The sequence below is a fragment of the Grampus griseus genome (assembly GCF_964374135.1).
Source record: "Grampus griseus genome assembly, chromosome: 11".
In the NCBI taxonomy this organism is placed as follows: Eukaryota; Metazoa; Chordata; class Mammalia; order Artiodactyla; family Delphinidae; genus Grampus; species Grampus griseus.
In genome coordinates, this window is record NC_139005.1 from 67,007,112 (window position 1) to 67,028,039 (window position 20,928).

The 20,928-nt window shown below is 37.6% G+C and overlaps 1 protein-coding gene across 1 annotated transcript in view; it reads left to right on the top strand.

Moving 5' to 3' along the window:
- TMTC2 (transmembrane O-mannosyltransferase targeting cadherins 2) overlaps positions 1-20,928 on the top strand; it is a 390,337-nt gene that overhangs the window by 335,837 nt on the left and 33,572 nt on the right. Inside the window, exon 11 of the mRNA XM_082665557.1 lies at positions 5,100-5,163. Coding sequence (XP_082521683.1) covers positions 5,100-5,163 — 64 coding nt within the window. The remainder of the gene's footprint in view (positions 1-5,099; positions 5,164-20,928) is intronic.

Consider the following 20,928-nt stretch of genomic DNA (forward strand, 5'->3'; position numbering starts at 1 on the left):
TTTATATTTTTTCAATTTAAAATTTACCAACCTTTAATTTTATAATTCTCACAGAATACATAAAAATGTAGGTAATTGCACATGATTCTTTTAATCAGAATCTCCTCAAACATTTTACGGGGTGTATTAAGTTGTTTCGTAACGTAATTGATTCCCAAATTTCTTTTATATATCTTTTCTTGTAAGAATATTGGGCCCTAAACCTGTGTTCCAAAAGATACTTTTATGTCATAAAATAATACCAAAGAGAAGAATTAGCTGTATGAAATATATTTCTATATTTTTTAACAGATGTGTTTCATAGTCCCATGTGCAAAAATGGAATTCTGTAGTAATCAAATGATGACATTTGTTTGTGACTTTTGTTACTATTTGTTTTCACTGTGAACCTACTTTTTCACTGATGGCAGAAAAACTGAATCTAAAGACTTTAAAAATATAATCGGGGGGCTTCCCTGGTGGCGCAGTGGTTGGGAGTCCGCCTGCCGGTGCAGGGGATGTGGGTTCGTGCCCCGGTCCGGGAAGATCCCACATGCCACGGAGCGGCTGGGCTCGTGAGCCATGGCCGCTGAGCCTGCGCGTCCGGAGCCTGTGCTCCGCGGCGGGAGGGGCTGCAGCAGTGAGAGGCCCACATACCGCAAAAAATAATAATAATAATAAAGATAAAATATAATCGGTGCAACCCAGTGATTTTTTCAAAAGTTAAGGTTTACTTCATAATCTAGTTTACAAATACCATCTGGCTTTTCTACCTCCTTACCTTTTGTGGCCCTGAGAGGCCACAGATAATATGCAGAGGGAGAGGGCCTTACATATGTGATGGACAGGAGTTAATAAGAAAGGAGCCACTGTATCAGTCTCCAGTTGATGTCTATTGTTGGCATGGTGATTTAATCTTTAGATAAGGGACATAATGTTGACTCAGGGTGACATGTTAGATGAGGGTAGTCACCCATCTGGACCCAGTGTAGTTTCCTGGTAAGAGTAATTTTTCTTACCATCTCATTCCTGGCTTTTGTAAAGTATATTGTGGCCAGAACACAAGGTTGTCTACATACGGCCTGGGAGATCTCTTGGCAGAGCCAACTACTTTGCCCTTTACTCACCTTCTGAGTCTTCTACTTGGACACGCGGGAAACTTACGGTCCCCTTCTCTGTCTAATTGTGACCACCGCCCCCTCAAAATAGGAGATTTGGGGGGTAATAAAGTTAAGTATCCAAATACTCTTCTTGCTTTTTCTCATTCCCTATTTCTTTGCCTTTCCCCTGAATCCCTACTCTTCCTCTCCTTTATGGGAGACGGTGAAGTACATGCGGCAAAATACTATAGTGCATTTCACTGTTCTTTTTTTTTTTTTTTTTTTTTGCGGTACGCGGGCCTCTCACTATTGTGGCCTCTCCCGTTGCGGAGCACAGGCTCCGGACGCGCAGGCTCAGCGGCCATGGCTCACGGGCCCAGCTGCTCCGCGGCATGTGGGATCCTCCCGGACTGGGGCACAAACCCACGTCCCCTGCCTCGGCAGGCGGACTCTCAACCACTGCGCCACCAGGGAAGCCCCTCACTGTTCGTTCTTAAAACTATCCTCTGCTCAGCTGGGTCTGGTGAAGTTCACTTCTGTCAGTTTGGGAGTTAGAATTGGAAGGATGTAAAACCTGTCATTGCAAATATTCTCCATATTCTCCCCTTTTCTTTCTTTTTTTTTTTTTTCATATTTTCCCCTTTTCAAATCTCATTCCTTACTTTAAATCATCGCTTTTAAGCATAATAATCAAGAAGCATGTTTTATTGCTTTCTTAGTATTTGATGTAAGAATTGTTGTGGTCATCTGCCACGGAGCAGTGTACCACATGTCATTCTGATACATCCGGCGCTCACAAAGATAGCAGCATGATCCTGTGATTCAGATATTTTATTTTAGAGCCCTTGATTCTGAGCTCAACCACTTACCAGCTGCGTTGCCTTGGGGGACTGTCAGCTTCTCTAAGCCTCATTTTAACCATCTTTGAAATGTGGTTAATAATAGCAATAATAGCAATAGATTCATAATATTGTTGAAACTGGAAAATAGAGTAATCAATCCATGGAATTTTGTAAGTGATACACAGAGAATTTACTATCTCAAAAAGAAATAGTGAACAAAGAAAAGAAATATGGGCATTCAGGAAAAGTATATTTTATCAGCTTCTTTAAATAGTTTGATCCCAATAGTCTTTGGAACCTGAGTCCTGTAATCAATCTCTAACAATCCAGTGGTTGAGGTTCTAGGGTGTTTACTAGAATCCCCTAAGCAACTGGCAGGATATTGCTAATTTCCTCAGTTTTCAAATGCTGACTAATGGCTCAATCATTTTTGCATTAAGATTTATTAAGTACTCCCAGGATGCTTCTTGCAGAGGGGGGAGTATGCAATACAGCTTACGCCATAAAGTAGACATTGGACAGCTCCTCATGAGTTTTCTCTGTAGAGAGTAAAACAAGGATATACAGGAAGATTCAGTGGGTAGAACTGACATACTCTTTTCCCTACAGTTTTCCATGTGTTGCCATAAGTGCCTAGTAGTCAGTAAAATCCGTTTAATATTAGAAAAAAAGTCCTAGAGTCAAAATTAATTTTCACAGTTATATGACAAATATAATAAATTCTATTTGTATTTTCTTATTTCATTAGAATATCATCAATTCTACTTTTAGCTTAAGAAACTAAGTCTTCTAAACTAGATATTTCCTTTGGGAATTAAAAAGACTGAAAACAGTGAAGGCTTGAAAAACTAATAACCTTTTTAGGGGGAAAAAGCCTTTTTTCAATTGCATTGATTATTATTTTAAAGGCATTTTACCTAGTGAATTCCTGAGTTTCTTTTTTGATCCTTATCTACCTCCTGAATCTGAATGTCCATAAAGATGAATATTAATAGTCACCATATTTTCTATGTTAAACATTTATTGGTTGATCTTGCTTCAAAGTAACTTACTTCTTTGTAGAATTAAGTTACTCTAATTTCCTACTCCATGCCTTTTATTTTCCTCTGGAGAAAACCTTTCCAGGGCACAACCTAATGAATTCTGGTTCAAATTTCCAAATGAATCTGAACCAAAGTGATTCTATAGTTTGGTTTAGGGAACCTTCATTAAATACCCTAGCGAGAGAATTTTTACTGTTTCATACCAGACTGAAGTACTTTTCTTGACATATTGAAATTGAACTTCAACATTTATGAGAATATAAATTGCAACAGCACTTTGTAACATGTTGTAAGTCCAGTAGAGTCTTAAGTCAAGGACTTTTACTTTCTCTATAACCCCATTAAAAATAGCAGTGTTTCTAATTATTTTTCCTTTAAAAATTAGAAAAATATGTCCTGCTCTCCAGAGAAATGTTATCTTCACTTATTCCTGTAGTTTATATGGTTGCATGCCATATGTCTTTATAGTTTTTATGTGGCTTGACCAAAGTGCAAATTCAATTTTATAGGTATGGCTAGTTTGCCTTCTCTTTTAAAGAGAGAAGTAGTTTTCTAATTGAGAAAGTTAATTTTTGTTTCTTTATTCCTGACCTCTTTGCAATCGTCTTGTCTCAAAAGGTTCTTCACATCACAGTTTCAAGAGAAGTCTCCATTTTAACTGCAGGACCACACGGCTTTAACTACTATTGTTCACGCTATAGTTATCTGAAGTTGAATTTGTTCTTTTTCTATAGCATTTCTTTTCTACACAGATATGGTCACCAGACTACAGTGTAACCTGCAAGAGCTTCTAGCTTTTATTATCTACCATCTTGGAAGGTTTTCAGAAAGCAGCATGGCATGATCAAAAAGCATAATGTTTTGGGGCTTCCCTGGTGGCGCAGTGGTTGAGAGTCCGCCTGCCGATGCAGGGGACGCAGGTTCGTGCCCCGGTGTGGGAAGATCCCACATGGCGCGGAGCGGCTGGGCCCGTGAGCCATGGCCGCTGAGCCTGCGCGTCCGGAGCCTGTGCTCCGCAACGGGAGAGGCCACAACAGTGAGAGGCCCGCGTACCGCAAAAAAAAAAAAAAAAGTAAAAAGCATAATGTTTTGATGGCTAATTGGCTGGGCTTCTTCGGGACTCGAGAGATTTGATTTCTTCTGTTAACCAATTGGCTGAACCAAGGAGTTTGCTGTGAATTGCAAGAATAGACAGTGCACAAACTTATCTATAAAGTTTAGTCTGCATCTTATTTGTATAAGTCACCTGTGCCACTCATGGTATTTGGTAGTAATTAAGAAAAACGGACTGTAGCTATTTGAAGGCTGTGGGAACTACAGAATTCACTATAGACTGGAAGACATAGCTTGAACTGGCAGGAAATAAAGTAGCCCCAGAGTCTTCCTGCAAAGAAGCAGGACATCCAATAGCAGTTCTTTACAGGAAGACTCTGACCAGGAGTTGCCTCCTGGTTGCCTCCACCACTGTCACTGTGAGCAAATTCTAGCCATCCTCTCATCTTTCTGTCATTTGCTCAGGAATCAAAGTCCTAAGCAAGAACATCCCGTTAGCTGAGGCTACATCATGTGCCCACCCTGGTGACGAGAGAGCAAAGAGAGGGAGAGGCTGGCCTTTCTTTTTTTTTTTTTCTGGATAAACAACACACAATGGAAAGTTCCCCTCCTGGACTGTAAAGAAAGTAGCTTTCTAGATAGATTTTTTTTTCTAAAACCTGAAAATGTTTACTATTTTCATAAAATAAAAGCAACTAAATAGTAATCTTGACAGTTTATTTTTAAGAGTTAAGACTTTTCTAGGACATCATACTGAAGCAGGAGAACCCCAACCCTGTGACATACTATCTACATTAGCTTGGAAAAGGAAACTAACATTGCGAATTCCTAATGTGTACATTTAAAATAATGCCTACTGAGTAGGATTAGGTTGAGATATTTACAGTGCCTTAAAGATCATGACAAGTACATTGTGTGCGTTCAATTTTTACTGATCTTTTTTTGCTTAGTCACCTTATTATTTGATTGGCATGATTGTGATCTTTAAAAAGTTAATATTATTTTGCTACATAATGATTCTGTTCACCTCTCTGAAATTTTAAAATAAACGATTTTGTTTTTGTTTTTGTTTTCTTTAACAGGCAGGCTAGCCTCAATGAAGCCGCCGAGAAGTACTATGATCTGGCCGCCAAGCTGAGGCCTAATGTAAGTACCTTCCTAATGAGAAGTATTATTCAAAGGGATGGACTCACAGCATGTGAGAGTTTTAGACATAGAAGCCTTGTGATACTGGTGTTTTTCTCTCTGATCTCTTATTTTGTGTTAAATGGCTGATTCAACCATAAAATATGCCCGTCTCAAGCTTCTTTCTTTTTCCAGAGGTACAAATGCCTATTTACTACCGTGTGTGAAGCACCATACATTTTTATCATTTGAACACAGGTTTTAGCATTATTAGATATTTTGCATTTGGATGACTTTTAAAATGAGTTCTTTGAAAGTACTTTTGCTGTGGTGTTACATGCCTTTGGACTTCCTAACAACTCAATGGTTCTTATGTGTTGTCAAACCTCAAGCTGTGTGCCTCTTCCCTATTCCACAGTACTCATTTCTAGTAACTGTGCTTTTCAACTTTATCAAGTATTTTTTATTAGACTTTTTCCCTGGGTAGTCACACTTCCATAAATCAGATCGTTGCTATTGAAATAGAGAACCATTTACGAGAGAATAAGAACTGGTTTTGTATCGGTCTTCTCAGCACTTTTTTATTCACAGTACATCATTGAATTCCAGGGCATTGCTTTTATTCTCATCCACACTGCTCTGCATCACTCTGCAGCACTAAAACCTCTACCCTGCTCTCTGGATCTACGCCGTCTATTGAGAAATGTAATTTTCAAACAGTAATGAAAGTGCACGTGTGATGGGACTACAAATAATGGAATCAGTCCCATTTCTTTACAGTAACTCATCTATTGGACAAAGGTCTATAGAGTACCTGCTTTGTGATAGGATACAGAGATTTCATACCCTAAAAGACCACACAATGTAGCAGACAAGACTGAACATAATCAACTAATTGAAATACAGTGTGGAACAAGGGGAGGATTAATGCTTCCTGAAAGCAACCCACCCAGGAAGTAGCTTTTTTGATCAAGAGACTCAACCACATGTAACCTTAGCCCTTGAATCTAAATGTCCCAGTTTCATTAATTATGAGGTACTTTAAGAATCGGTAAGCTGTTTGCAACAGAAGAAAATAATTTAATAGTTGTAAAAAGAATAATAAGCATAAAATTTATTAAACACTTGTTTAAACAAGTGAATTCTCTCATTTATTTCTCACAACAACCCACAGATACTTCTGTGATCCTCATTCTGCTGAAGTTCAGAGAAATGAATAACTCACCCAGTATCACAACTAATAAGTGGAATCACATTGTAACCCAGGCTGTTGTGTGTATAAGAGAAAGCTTTATGGAAAAAAATGCAGTTGTATCTTAGAAAATGCAAGCCAGAAGCCTAGAAAAACAAAATAATAATGGTCCTGTCATTTATTCATTAAATATTTACTGAGCATCTGTTAAGTGCCAGACACTATTCCAGGCACTGGATACACGCCAGTGAACAAAATTGACAAAAGAGTCTCTGCCCCTTGGGAGCATATAGTCTAGTGGTGAGGAGACAGAACAGAAGCAGATCAATAAAATATATAGTATGTCTGACAGCAGTAAGTGCTTTGGAGAAAAATGGAGCAGGAAAAGGAAATTAGAAGGTGCAGGGGGAGGTATGCAGGAGGCACAGCTTTGTAAATGCCTGAGTTGGGCATCTTGTGTAGCATTTCTAAGAAAAGGGTTGGACTTGAGACCTTAAACTTATAAGTTCACTGAAGACAGAAATCAGGATTTTTTGTCTGACTGACTGCCTTCCTTCCTTCCTTCCTTCCTTATCCTCCTTTCCTTTCCGTTCCTTTCCTTCCTTCCCTTCTTTGATTAATAGAATTGATTGATAGAATCAATAATAGAATGATTAATAGAATGATATAATGCTCTTACTATATATACTAAATGATGGTAAGTTCAACCTTTGTTCATTGAGTAGCAGTCCCTTGAGTGTCACTTTTATTTTTGTTAAGTGGTTGATCAGGTGGCCGTCTTCAGCACATTGTAATGGATTAGGGAGAAAAGGGCTCTCTGACCTGACGTCAAAAATGAAAAAGAAAATGAGGCACCACAAGATTTAAACCTGACTTACAAGAGTATTTATTTTAAAGACTGGCCAAATCATAAAATCAATATTTAATCTCCAACTCGAAACCACTTTTTCTGAAACCCCAAAAAGTTTCTTCATAAACACGCCACAGATTGCTTTTGAAAAATGCATTTATTCAAATGATATTTCTCTTATCTGGTAACAATAAATTAAGTATTTTATAGACTTGGATAAGATATGAAGTCTATATTTAACAATAAGAAAATGATGTTACAGTTGATGATCAACAGATGTGATCTTTCCCTAATCTGTTTTATGAATTGTGTTTGGTTTTCTGTACATAATTTGGTAAGTAAGATGCCACCAAGACAAGACTGATAAAATGTAAACCTTGACAATAACACAGGTTTGTATTCTGAAATGAAGAGACCTATTTAAACAATAGCCCCATGTCATGAATTATTAGCAGTTAGCATGTGATCTAAATTAAAACATCCATCTGACATTTATCTTGCTCAGAGCTGTTTATTCCCTTTGTCATAAAAACATTCTTTGTTATTTCTGTACTTACTAAATAAATTTCAGTTACCTGTTTATATGAGAACATGGTAAACAGACCTCAACTCTTATTGCCTGTTTAAGTAGTTTCACTATCTTTTCTATTTTTCTTGTCTACATGGTAACCTAATCTTATTCTTGTTTTTCATAAAGCATTTTCTTCTGTTGTTTAGTTTCAACTACAGCAGTCTGTAGCTGTATGTCGGGGTCCTCTGTGGATTTTTCAGCAGTGCTCATGTCAGATCATGACTATGTGAAGTAAAATTTTTTATTGCAACCCTGTGTACTACCCACTTACTATATTAAGAAGATTGCTGATTATCTGTGAGATGAATTCCTCTCTTAGTAAAATACCTATTCCATTTCTTCAGTATGTCCCATGATGAATTGCTTTATATTTTTTTCTTCTACGAAAGTCTTATTTTTCCATACAACTTACTTGAAAATTATTAATTGACTTTTAGGGTTATTCATATTCAAAGAATTCCAGTGACCAAATGCTAAAATAAAGAAATCTAAATTAGCAGAGGCATATAACTTTATTTATTTTTTTAACATCTTTATTGGAGTATAATTGCTCCACAAGGGTGTGTTAGTTTCTGCTGTATAACAAAGTGAATCAGCTATATGCATACATATATTCCCATATCTCCTCCCTCTTGCATCTCCCTCCCACCCTCCCTATCCCACCCCTCTAGGGGGTCACAAAGCACCGAGGAGCTAATCTCCCTGTGCTATGTGGCTGCTTCCCACTAGCTATCTATTTTACATTTGGTAGTGTATACATGTCAGTGCTAATCTCTTACTTTGTCCCAGCTTACCCTTCCCCGTCCCCATGCCCTCAAGTCCATTCTCTACATCTGCGTCTTTATTCCTGTCCTGCCCCTAGGTTCATCAGAACCTTTTTTTTTCAGATTCCATAAATATGTGTTAGCATATGGTATTTGTTTTCCTCTTTCTGACTTACTTCATTCTGTAAGACAGACTCTAGATCCATCCACCTCACTACAAATAACTCAATTTCATTTCTTTTTATGGCTGAGTAATATTCCATTGTATATATGTGCCACATCTTCTTTATCCATTCATCTGTCAGTGGACACCTAGGTTGCTTCCATGTCCTGGCTATTGTAAATAGAGCTGCAGTGAACATTGGGGTACATGACTCTTTTTGAATTATGGTTTTCTCAGGGTATATGCCCAGTGGTGGGATTGCTGGGTCGTATGATAGTTCTATTTTTAGATTTTTAAGGAACCTCCATACTGTTCTCCGTAGTGGCTGTATCAATTTACATTCCCACCGACAGTGCAAGAGGGTTCCCTTTTCTCCACACCCTCTCCAGCATTTATTGTTTGTAGATTTTTTGATGATGGTAATTCTGACTGGTGTGAGGTGATACCTCATTGTAGTTTTGATTTACATTTCTCTGATGATTAGTGATGTTGAGCATCCTTTCATTTGTTTGTTGGCAGTCTGTGTATCTTCTTTGGAGAAATGTCTATTTAGATCTTCTGTCCATTTTTGGATTGGGTTGTTTGTTTTTTTGATATTAAGCTGCATGAGATGCTTGTATATTTTGGAGATTAATCTGTTGTCAGTTAGCAGGCACATATAACTTGAAATGTTAGACTCTGATATTGTTTCTTCATCAGGGATATTGAATATATCGTCATTCACTGAAGTGCACATTTAGAGAAATATATTTATTTAAGTGCACGTTGAGAGAAACATTTTCGTAGTGGGAAAACTCTTTACCAAAATTGCCATTTTAATTTTTTCCGCTTTCAGTTTTCCATTTTTATAAATAAAATTGATCTTTCTATGGAGGTTACTTTAAAAAGACAACACTTTTCTCTGTCTTCTCTCCCATTTACGCACATCAAAAACTGCCGACTCTTGAGGACTAGAAGGAACATTAAAATGAAATGGTTTTGTTCCTCCTGTGGGAAGTGAGCCAAATTCTGCATTAATTTATAGGTTTTTAAATTTTCCGTAAAATGCGAAGAATGGGGAATTTGCATAGTACAAAGTCACCCGGTTCTACTTGGCTTTTAGTAAATGCCAAAGTTAGAAGAGGGTAATTCCTAATAATGAGGAATTATATTTCTTTATATTTTGTATTTTTCTGCATGTAATTGTTTTTGGTCTGAATTCATTCAACATTTTTATTGTTACTATTAAGTTCTAACATAGTGTAAAATTCTACGCCAAGTGCAGTAGGATCCAATTTGTGAAAAATTAACCCTGACCTTGATGCGGGGAGAAAGTGGGGGAGAGAACCAAGGATCCAGATGCTCATACTTCAAGGCAGTAAAAGATGCTGTATATTAAGTGCTCTGTGAGTGATAGAAGCTAGGTGCTGGAAAAGTGCACAGGAGAAAAAAACTACTTTCAGGACCTTCCTGGTGGCACAGTGGTTGAGAGTCCGCCTGCAGATGCAGGGGACACGGGTTCGTGCCCTGGTCCGGGAAGATCCCACATGGCGCGGAGCGGCTGGGCCCGTGAGCCATGGCCGCTGAGGCTGCGCATCCGGAGTCTGTGCTCCGCAACGGGAGAGGCCACAACAGTGAGAGGCCCCGCGTACCGCAAAAAAAAACAAAAAAAAAAAACTTTCAGCGGGACTGATCCTAGAAGACATTGAGTCCCAGTTGACAAACTTAGAGAATCTTGAAATGACTGGATGTTTATAGGTGAAGTTTTTAGCGAAAGAAGAGAAAAGAGAGAATTCTGGCAGGTAGAGGCATATGCATGAACAAAGACATGAGCTCAGAAAGCATGAACTATACCCAAGGAACAGTAAGCAGATGTGGTTAATATTGCCCATGGTGGGGGGCAGAGAGGAAGAGTGGGGGAAGATAGAACTGAAAAATAATATAAAACCAGATGAAGGGCATTGAATACCATACTGTGAATGAGGAGTTTGTATTCCAGGATTGTGTTCAGCAGGATGATGTAATGAAAGTGGTGATTTATCTGATGTGATGAAGAATGTGTGTTTCATTTGGGAAAGTAGAAATGACACATGCAGCTTTGAGAAAACCAAATAAAAAGTCATTGAAATAGTATAGGCAGGACTTCCCTGGTGGTGCAGTGGTTAAGAATCCGCCTGCCAATGCAGGGGACATAGGTTCGAGCCTTTGTCCGGGAAGATCCCACATGCCGTGGAGCAACTAAGCCCATGCACCACAGCTACTGAGCCTGCGCTCCAGAGCCCACGAGCCACAACTACTGAAGTCCACGCACCTAGAGCCTGTGCTCCGTAACAAGAGAAGCCACCACAGTGAGAAGTCCGCTCACTGCAACTAGAGAAAGCCCACACGCAGCAACAAAGACCCAATGCAGCCAAATATAAACAAATAAAATTTATTTAAAAAAAAAAAACAACTTGCCTTCTCTCTTTAAAAAGAAAAAAAAAATAGTATAGGCACAAGGCATAATATAGATCCAAAAATACAGAAACACAGTAGAATGGAAAAGAACATGCAGGGAGAGTAAGCATATTATTTGATAGGATATGAGTAGGAAAATTAATTGGCCCAATGAGTGTTCCAAAATTTTAAATTAGGTAACTTGGAAAAAAAGAAATCCCCTAAACAGAAATAGGACAGAAAAATGTGTTTATTTCTAGAAGAAAGTGTTAAGTTTGAACCGAGCAGATTCTAAGTGAGAAGGAAGATATTCTAATTTTCTACAGGACATTCCTATCAAGTGGCAGTTGGGAGAAAGGCCACCATTAGGCATAGAGGTGCAGGAGTCATTTGCAGAAACTGCATAGTACCAAAGGAGGATAAGATCACCGAGGGAGGGAAAGTACAAAAGGAGAGAAGAGAGCCCATTTCACAGCCCTGAGCATCCCTGCATTGGGAATATAGGGTAAGGAAGGCATAAGACAACAATAGGATGTAGAAATCAACATTGGTGAGCAATTTCCACTGCTGCTAAACAGTAAAGAAAAACAAGGACTGAGAAAGTCCTTTGACTTCAAAGGATAAGATGAAGGGCTACCTTCGTGAGTTCAGTTTCATGCGAGTGATATGGGCGGAAGTTGTTAAGGTGTTAAGGACATGAGAATTGGGAGCAGAGCGTGTAAAGTGAATCTTCAAATAAGTGTGGAAGTAAGTGAAAGAGGGCAATACCAAAGAAATATTAAGTATGTGTTTATTAAATATTAAAAATAGGTGTTAGGGCTTCCCTGGTAGCGCAGTGGTTGGGAGTCTGCCTGCCGATGCAGGGGACGCGGGTTCGTGCCCCGGTCTGGGGGGGATCCCGCGTGCCGCGGAGCGGCTGGGCTCGTGGGCCATGGCCGCTGGGCCTGCACGTCTGGAGCCTGTGTTCCGCGGCGGGAGAGGCCACAACAGTGAGAGGCCCGTGTAACGCAAAAAAAAAAAAAAAAAAAAAAAAAAAGGTGTTAAAGGGTATGGGTATGTGTGTGTGTTTAAATACAAGATTTTAAATGTGTCCAAGTAGAGGGGAAAGCAGAGGAAATATAGAAGATCTTAAAGGATTATTTCCTCCCCAGGGACTGAAAAAGAAAAAGTAGACTATGAAGATATAAGGAGGAAAAACAAAATTAGAAGTAGAGCATGCGTAGGTAGTAATTTACTAATGTCATCTTTATTTGGCTGTCCGTTGGTCCTGTGGCAAAAAGGACAGAATTTGAAGCCAAAGGCCTGTGGATAGAGCTGAACATGCCAGGCCAGGCAGTAGATAATATTTGCCATAGGTCTGTACCATCTATATATGATCAGTAAGTGCCAGGAGAAATTCTGGCCTTAAGCCCTTTGTCATCTTGTGATAATTCTCAGTAAAGTTCTGAAACCACTGGTCGATTGCTTCTAGTTTTGATTCAATTCTCTGACTTTTACACTGATTGTTGTATTCACCCTTTATATTTCTAGTATGTATAGTATTTTATAAATGTTTTCCAGTGCACATTCATTACATATGAATTCAAGGGGAATGTGTTCCTGGGATTGGACTGTCCAATAGAAAATTACATCCATGCATTATACCTTTCCTAGGCACTTAGAACATAAATTATTTCAGAGTATTATTATAAAATCAAAGCTGATGTTATGCATTTGGGGCTCTTTGGCAATGATTATATGTCAGAGAGCAAATGAGAAATATGAGATTCAAAGAAATGAGCTTACTGTAAGAGAGTGCAGCTGTGTTATGAGCTAGTACATAGATTCTACAATATATTCCTTTCAACTTGGACTACCTTTTTTATGGTAAATATGGTTGTGAGATAGGGTAGGGAGAGATGGCTGTGCAGTAGAAATAACCACTAAAACTAGAATCTGGGGGGAAAGGGTAAGAATTAACTTCTGATGGAAGAATTACCTTCTGATAGAAGAGAGAGAAAATATTCTGAGTTATAGTTATTTTCTGATGGGGAAGATATTCCTCAACCCTAATTAGAACAAGAGACCATGAAATTCAGTTAAACAGGACAGATTCAGATTTGACCATATAGGGGATTTTGATGGGGGAAATTGCTGAGATTGCCATCTCACTGGGGAAAAAAAAAATAGGGTAAATAATAATTTGTCTGGGAAGCAGTTAAACCACATTTCTGCTTGTAAACGGAGGAAAAAACATATGGCCTTTTCCAAAACTTTCCACAGGCTTCTGTGATGTGGGAAAATTACATACCATGTGTCTCTTGACTTTCAGGCATTAATAATATATGGATCCCAGAATCACCAAATTGACTTTATGAATAAAATGCATTTTAATATTGTAAATATATTTCCCACTCTCACTAGTCATTTCAGTTTCAAATACCTCTATATATTTTACAGTCAAAAATAGAGTAAGTTGACAAACCCAGAATAAATAGGTTTCCATCAAGAGAGAAATTGCCATTAGTTTCCCTCTGTATTTTATCTGGTTTTATTAAAAGGGCCCAGAGATATCATTGAAACAAAAACTGTTGGTTATTCACACATACCCAATTAAGTCAACAAACCCTAATTCTACTTCAGTTCATAGATAGACTTAATCCTTTCGATGTTATGGACATTTATGCACACAGCCGTAGAAATCAAATATCTAATTCTTCATGTCTGATTTCAGCAAAATAGATGCTCACTTCCCTGAGAGCTTCAGTTATGCCAGGATCGATTTTAGTCCCAATTTTAGATATGAGAAGACACTCATATCTGTCTTCAAACTCCTTTCTACTGTAGATCTTCTTTCCAAATTATTTAGATGTTGCTTTTCTTCTAACAAGTTACAAAGTCGAGTTTTTGGTGCATTCATTTCTCTCTGCTTACATTGTTGCTTTGTGTTATACTTCTATTTCGAAAATGTGAGATAAACCAGAAAAAATGTATTTCTGAAGTGATTACTGTTTTTGTTTATCATCTGTATAATTCTTCATGCTTAGAAGACAAAGATGGTTAGTATAATCCACTTGTTTACTAGCTGTTGATGTGGGCTAGTTGTTGCCTAGACTGGGATTAGATATTTGGACTCAACTAAGCTGAATTTACAGTTTTTCCATCCTTGGGGTATTGTTATTCATCACAATCCACATGCAATCATGTTTGAGCACTATTTTTTGAAAATGTATGTATGTGTTGTGTGTGTGTTTTAGATTCACAACCAGAAAAGGATGAGGGGGTGTGAGACGTGTGCAGGAACTTACATGGCTCTTGGCTATAAAGAAAATCAACCTGAGTACTTTAGGGTTGAGGAACATCAAAAAATTTGGGGAATTCCACTTAATTATGTTCTCTGATTCCAAACGTGTTTATTTTTACTCACATTTCTTTGTGAGGGTATCCTTTGCATCAATTTATAGCTATAATTGTTTGAACTGTGGGACCACACACTAAAATTACTTTTAGTCCCTTTTCTTCCAGAGAAACTAGATTCCTGTTTTGTTTTGTTTTGTTTTGTTTTGAACTCAGCTAATGTAACCACACTGGCCCATGTTTCTACCTGGGAATAGCAACTAGGGTGGACCAGTAGCTGCTACCATGAGAAGGATATGACCTTCCCTCACCCCCAGTCACCACATTCTTCATAATCCCCTTTGGTTATTTCCACAGCTGGCCTCTCTCATTTCTTCTTTTTTTTAAATTTTTTTTTTATTGAAGTATAGTTGATTTACAATGTGTTAATTTCTGCCGTACAGCAAAGTGATTCAGTTCTACACATATAGACTTTTATTTTTATATTCTTTTCCATTATAGTTTATCACAGGACGTTGAGTATAGTTTCCTGTGCTATACAGTAGGACCTTGTTGTTTATCCATTCTAAATATAATAGTTTGCATCTGCTAGTCTCAAACTCCCAATTCATCCCTCCCCCGACCCCATCTCCCCTTTGGCAGCCACAGGTCTGTTCTCTATGTCTGGGAGTCTGTTTCTGTTTTGTAGATAAGTTCATTTGTGTCATATTTTAGATTCCACATATGAGTGATATCGCATGATATTTGTCTTTCTCTTTCTGACTTACTTCACTTAGTAGGATAATCTCTAGGTCCATCCATATTGCTTCAAATGGCATTATTTCATTCTTTTTTATGGCTGAGTAGTATTCCATTGTATATAAAATTTCTCCCCCATTTCTATTTCAGACATTTATGTTTCTCATCCTTGATTGGTCTTATGGGGCCATGTTTTTTCTAAATATAACTGAAACATTAACAAAAAGCCGTGTTTGTGTATGATTCTTTATCCCCTCCCTCTTCTGAGTTTCCTGTAACATTCCACTCCTCTTTTTTCTATTTTCTTACCTTTCTTCTACTCTTAACTCTTTGTTATCTACCTGAACTCTCATTTACATCTACAGATAAAATTATATTTTACTTTACCCTAGAGACAAGTAAAAGTTGGGCAGATCCTGAAAAATTAGTAGATTGATAGAATAATTTCTTATTGAAAGTCCTGTGTCTTTGTTAAAGAGAAAAAAAATTATTCTAATGCTTTTGTAAAAAAAAAAAATTTATTTATTTATTTTTTTGGCCACACCATGCGGCACGCAGAACTTCCCCACCCAAGGATCGAACCTGTGCCCCATGCAGTGGAAGCACAGAGTCTTAACCACTGGAGCACCAGGGAAGTCCCCAATGCTTTTAAAAATAGTCATGAAGACTTTATTCAGGACTATTGTGATAAGTTTCATGACTATGGAAATAAGGGAGACAGATCAGGTTCAACCTGGCATACAGCAGAGACAGCAGGGGGTGGTCAGTGGATGGAAAATTACTAAGAAGAGGCCTCAAGGGTAGGAGGGTTCTTGGTAAACCAACTTACATAATTCTTGCTGGAAGACAAGCCAATATGATCAGATAGCGAGGGTGGGGGGATTCTCCCTAAATTAAATTATCAGAATTCTTGATACAGCTGGGCTAGGCAGGCGTAAGAAAAGACCCAAGGATGAGGCCTAGTCAAAAAGAGGACTCAGAGGAATGTCTTCTTTGGTCAAGGAGAGTCTGTGTCATTCTGGATGAGGTTATTTTCCCAGACTGAGTTGTTATAATGTTAAACTTCTTGTCACTAGATAATTCAGAATCAGGAGTTTCCCTTTATCAACTTGAGAAGGATTTGCTTAAATATATTGCTGTAACATCTTTGCTAACAAACCCTAGAAGAGAGCTGAAAAGAATGACATCTTTAAGAGAGGGAAAAAATTGTGTATGCTACAAAATGTCTCAGTCTTTGTCTTATGATCAACTGTTACTTCCTTAGATACCAAGTGCCAACAAATGGCCACTGTGGTATGGTATTCAGAGTTTTATCAGTTGTCTGAACCTGCATTGTGATTACAGCAAAAAATAAAACGATAGAGAACTCAATTTTTTAAGAATAGGACCTTTATATTTTACTTACTCTCATTATTTCTGTGTGGTTTTCATCTCCGTTTTGTTGTTGTTTTTGTCACTTTCTTAAATGAGATCTGTAGCGAAATAACTCCCAGAAATGCAGCTTTACCACATACTATGACCTACTGAGACACTGCCCTTTTGAAGAGTAAATGGCAACTTAAAGAGGGCAAATGTCATGCCATTAAAGGTTTTGTGACGAGAGTTTGAAATGGTCAATTCACCAAATTGGTTTCATTTTAAAAGTAACTTCTTCAGATTAGGAATACTGAATTTTAAAGAGAGAAGCAATTTTGAAAAGATTTGTTAGAATGATTTACGAAATATATATTTATATATTTACATATATGTATATATACATATACAATTTATACTAAAGAAAATAATTGCTTAAATTACATGTGGAAATAATCAACTATGTTTTTGATAGTATCATATGATAGATCTTAACAAGCTCAAGAATGGATAGATGTAGAACATTTACTGCTACTGCTTTCAAACACTTTTTTTCCATATTCTCCAATCTAAATTACTCTATCCTTAACTGTTCTACTTAACTGTTTAATCCTATAAAAGATAGCTGGATCTTCCCCATGGAATCTATATTTGTACTACAGTTTATTTCTTGATTCCATCTGTAATTTTTACTGGTTGTTTATATACAAATCCTAATAAAAGCTACTAAAACAAATGAATAAAAATCCTCAATATGTATTAATTTAGTTTTCCTACAAGACAAATTATTTTTCTTAAATATATAGTGCATTTTCCACTATTGGTTTACAGAAACCAATGGTAGTTTTCCTGTTTTCTTAACAAGGTTCAACTATCTTTTCCCAAAGAGTCATACTATTTGTTAAATTTTTGTAGTCATAGCTTTCATCTGTTTCAACTAGCTGAGCTTTTATTTGTAACCACAAGTATGCTAATGTACATATCTATCAGCAAATCAAAGCTACTATAATAAATAAATCCTTAATATGCACTGCTACTTTTCTTCATCCATGATTACATGCATTATTTTTCTTTTTTTCTTTTTTCTTTTTTTTTTTTTTGCGGTATGCGGGCCTCTCACTGTTGTGGCCTCTCCTGTTGCAGAGCACAGGCTCCAGACACGCAGGCCCAGCGGGCATGGCTCACGGGCCCAGCCGCTCTGCGGCACATGGGATCTTCCCGGACCGGGGCACGAACCCGTGTCCCCTGCATCAGCAGGTGGACTCTCAACCACTGTGCCACCAGGGAAGCCCTACATGCATTATTAAAATGATACCAGAAATTGTGAAAAACTGTATTTGAAAAAGCGTCAATATGAAAATATTGAAAGAACAAAGGATTTTTAAAATGCATTTCTGTAGGTCACTCTACTTAAATGACACACCGCAAATACATGGATATCTGTGCTTATTTTCGAATTTTCTTATGGAGAAAGATTCCTATGTAGAATTTATAATTTCTCACTTATGTTTAGTTGCTTTTCTGCACTTTAATATCTTCTTTTTGAAATAGTTTTCTTAGGCTAGCATTGAGAGCAATAGATTCCATTAACTGGAAGATGGAATTATTTTGCTGCCGAAGGAAGATTATGTACTTTGATTAGCCTTGGAAATCTTTACTGGATACATGCACAAATGCTTATTTTTCCTTTCATTGAGTAATATAACATTATCATTTTCTTTTCTAGTATGCTGATTGACACAGTAACTCCTAAACATTTCCTACTTGTAGGGAACTTTTATGGTGAACAGATGATGGATTATACCATAAGCACTGTAGTACCATATGATTGCTTTAAATCCATTAGTTACATTTGAATTTGTATAAACTGTGTCTCCATGTTTGGAAGTTAGGAACCTTTTTTATACACACTTAATGATGTAAAACAGAGAGCATTCACCTAAATGTAGGTGATAATATTGAATGGGTTAAAAGTTGATAAACAACTGTTATAGGTCCGTATTTCTGCTTGTATCTATTATGAATTATTACCAAAAAAATTTTGTCTCTGTAACTTCTAGAAGAATAAACATGATAATGTTGAGACCAGAAAAACGTCTTTTTTTAAAAATTAGGAAGCGTCAGCCTAACAACATCTACGCTAGTTAAACATTAAAAGTTAAATTCTACCCCATTTTTACAGATGGAGAAACAGAGGCAGGGTAGTTTGTCTGGGATCTCACAGGTAGTGGTAGAGTCAGAATACAAATCCAGGCAAGCAGAGTGCCTATTATATGTCAGTATCTAAAATGAATACCAGGGATATAATGAGAAACAAGGAAGTTGTGATTCCTACTGTCTCAGAGATGTAGCTGATGCAGGCTTAGCATTTAATTGTTTCTTAATTTTTTTCATGAGTGGTTTATATAGTTTATGAGTCTTGAAAGTTTGCATCTTCCACACCTTATACAACAGTTCTTAAAAATTCATGAATTCACTGTGTTATCTTCAGAGAATATTCAGGGACTTCAAGAAACATAGCAAACAAATTACTGTTTTTGTATTGCTTGAAATGTGTGGATTACTTTGTCTTGGGCTGACTCATGCACCGACAGTAAATCTGCTCATTTTTTCATAAAGGTAATTTATTTCCTTTCCTTTAATAAGCTGAAGCAAGCAAAATGATTTAGTGAAATATTGGTTTAGGATTTGGAAGGCCAGATACTTTCGACAGTAGACTCTTACTTACCTGACAGTTTCTTTGTGAAGTTTTGCTGTTAACTGAATTTGTGTTCTTTAAATGAGAGTTATGGTAGAATGACGTGCAGGTATCATGTCAGATTTTATTTTATTCCTACTATATGTGTATTACGGTCTAGAGATGTATTTGACAAAAGTTCGTATTAGTTAAGGTTATTGTGATTTCCAGTACAATAATGTTTAAATACACAGGAATCTAAAAATTCCCCCACATATAAATAAAGTAATATTAACATTCTCCTTTAAAAAATCCCTAGAAAAGAAAAAAAAAACTACTTAGAAATATGCTAAATTGATTGTAGGTTTTTAATCTGTTTAATGACGTGTTATGAATAGAGTATTACAGCAAAAAGCTTTTTTTGAGTAATTCGGGATTGATCTTTTAGTCTTTAATTTATCCAATCCTAGTACTTCTCATGTCTAAACTGAAGCTGCTGGATATGGTGAAGATGTTTATGTAAAAGGAACTACAGCATGAAGATATTATATGACTCAATTCTTTTTAAAACTTGGTTTGAGTTTTCAACTCTGCTTTAATGGAAATTTATTATCTCCTCAAATATGTGCGTGCTATAGCACTTAAAGTGTTCTAGAACATGCTAGGCTCTGGGAATAACCAAAGGTCTGCCAGATGCGTGTTGGCAATAGCCTCAGAACAAGTCAGGATCCCTAGTGAAGGCAGGAATGGTGACAAAACATGATACACACCATCAATAAAGTTGATAGTCAAAGGGCATTTCATGACTGCAGGTTTTGAAAGCCTATTTTGAACTAAACGTTTTCATAAAATTACAGTGTATAGTGCTAAATGATCCTTGATACAATGTAGATTTTATTTAGTGGAGCACCTTCAAATATATATCCAGTTTTTATTTTAACATGTTTTCCAGAACCTATATCTATTCCCACCCTACCTGGTCTGGCTTATATATGCTATATCTCAAAAAGTGTAGCACGTAATCATGAATATATATTTTGTGTACCTTGATGGCATCAAACCGTTTTTAATGTTTAGGGATAAAGTGTATTCCGCTCATATGGCAGCAGTGAAAAAAGGATACCTACTTCTAGGGCTTCCCTGGTGGCACAGTGGTTGAGAGTCCGCCTGCCGATGCAGGGGACGCGGGTTCGTGCCCCGGTCTGGGAGGATCCCACATGCCACGGAGCGGCTGGGCCCGTGAGCCATGGCCGCTGAGCCTGCGCGTCTGGAGCCTGTGCTCCGCAACGGGAGAGGCCACAACAGTGAGAGGCCCACGTACTGGGAAAAAAATATATATATATATATACCTACTTCCAGCATGATATTTCACAAAGAAACTTTGGGTTTTGCTTTCCTGAATGTACAGAGACATGGGTAGCACATAGGGTTTGCCTGTTTACTAGATGTTGCTATAAATAGCATGCTTCGGTGACTTCCCTGGTTTGGGAAGAGCAGTCTCTGCAGTGAATTTCCAGTGGAATCATGCCATTTTCACAAGCCCTGGTAGGCAACATAGCTTAGCAGTGTAGGCTCTGGAATTACATGGCTTGGGTGTACTAAACAGGGCTTCACCTGCCTCTGGCTCTGAGATCCTGGGTGTGTTGCTTACATCCCTAAGCCTCATTTGCTCACTCTGTAAAGGGAGGTAATAATAACTACCTCAGAGCGTTTGTTATGGTAATGCA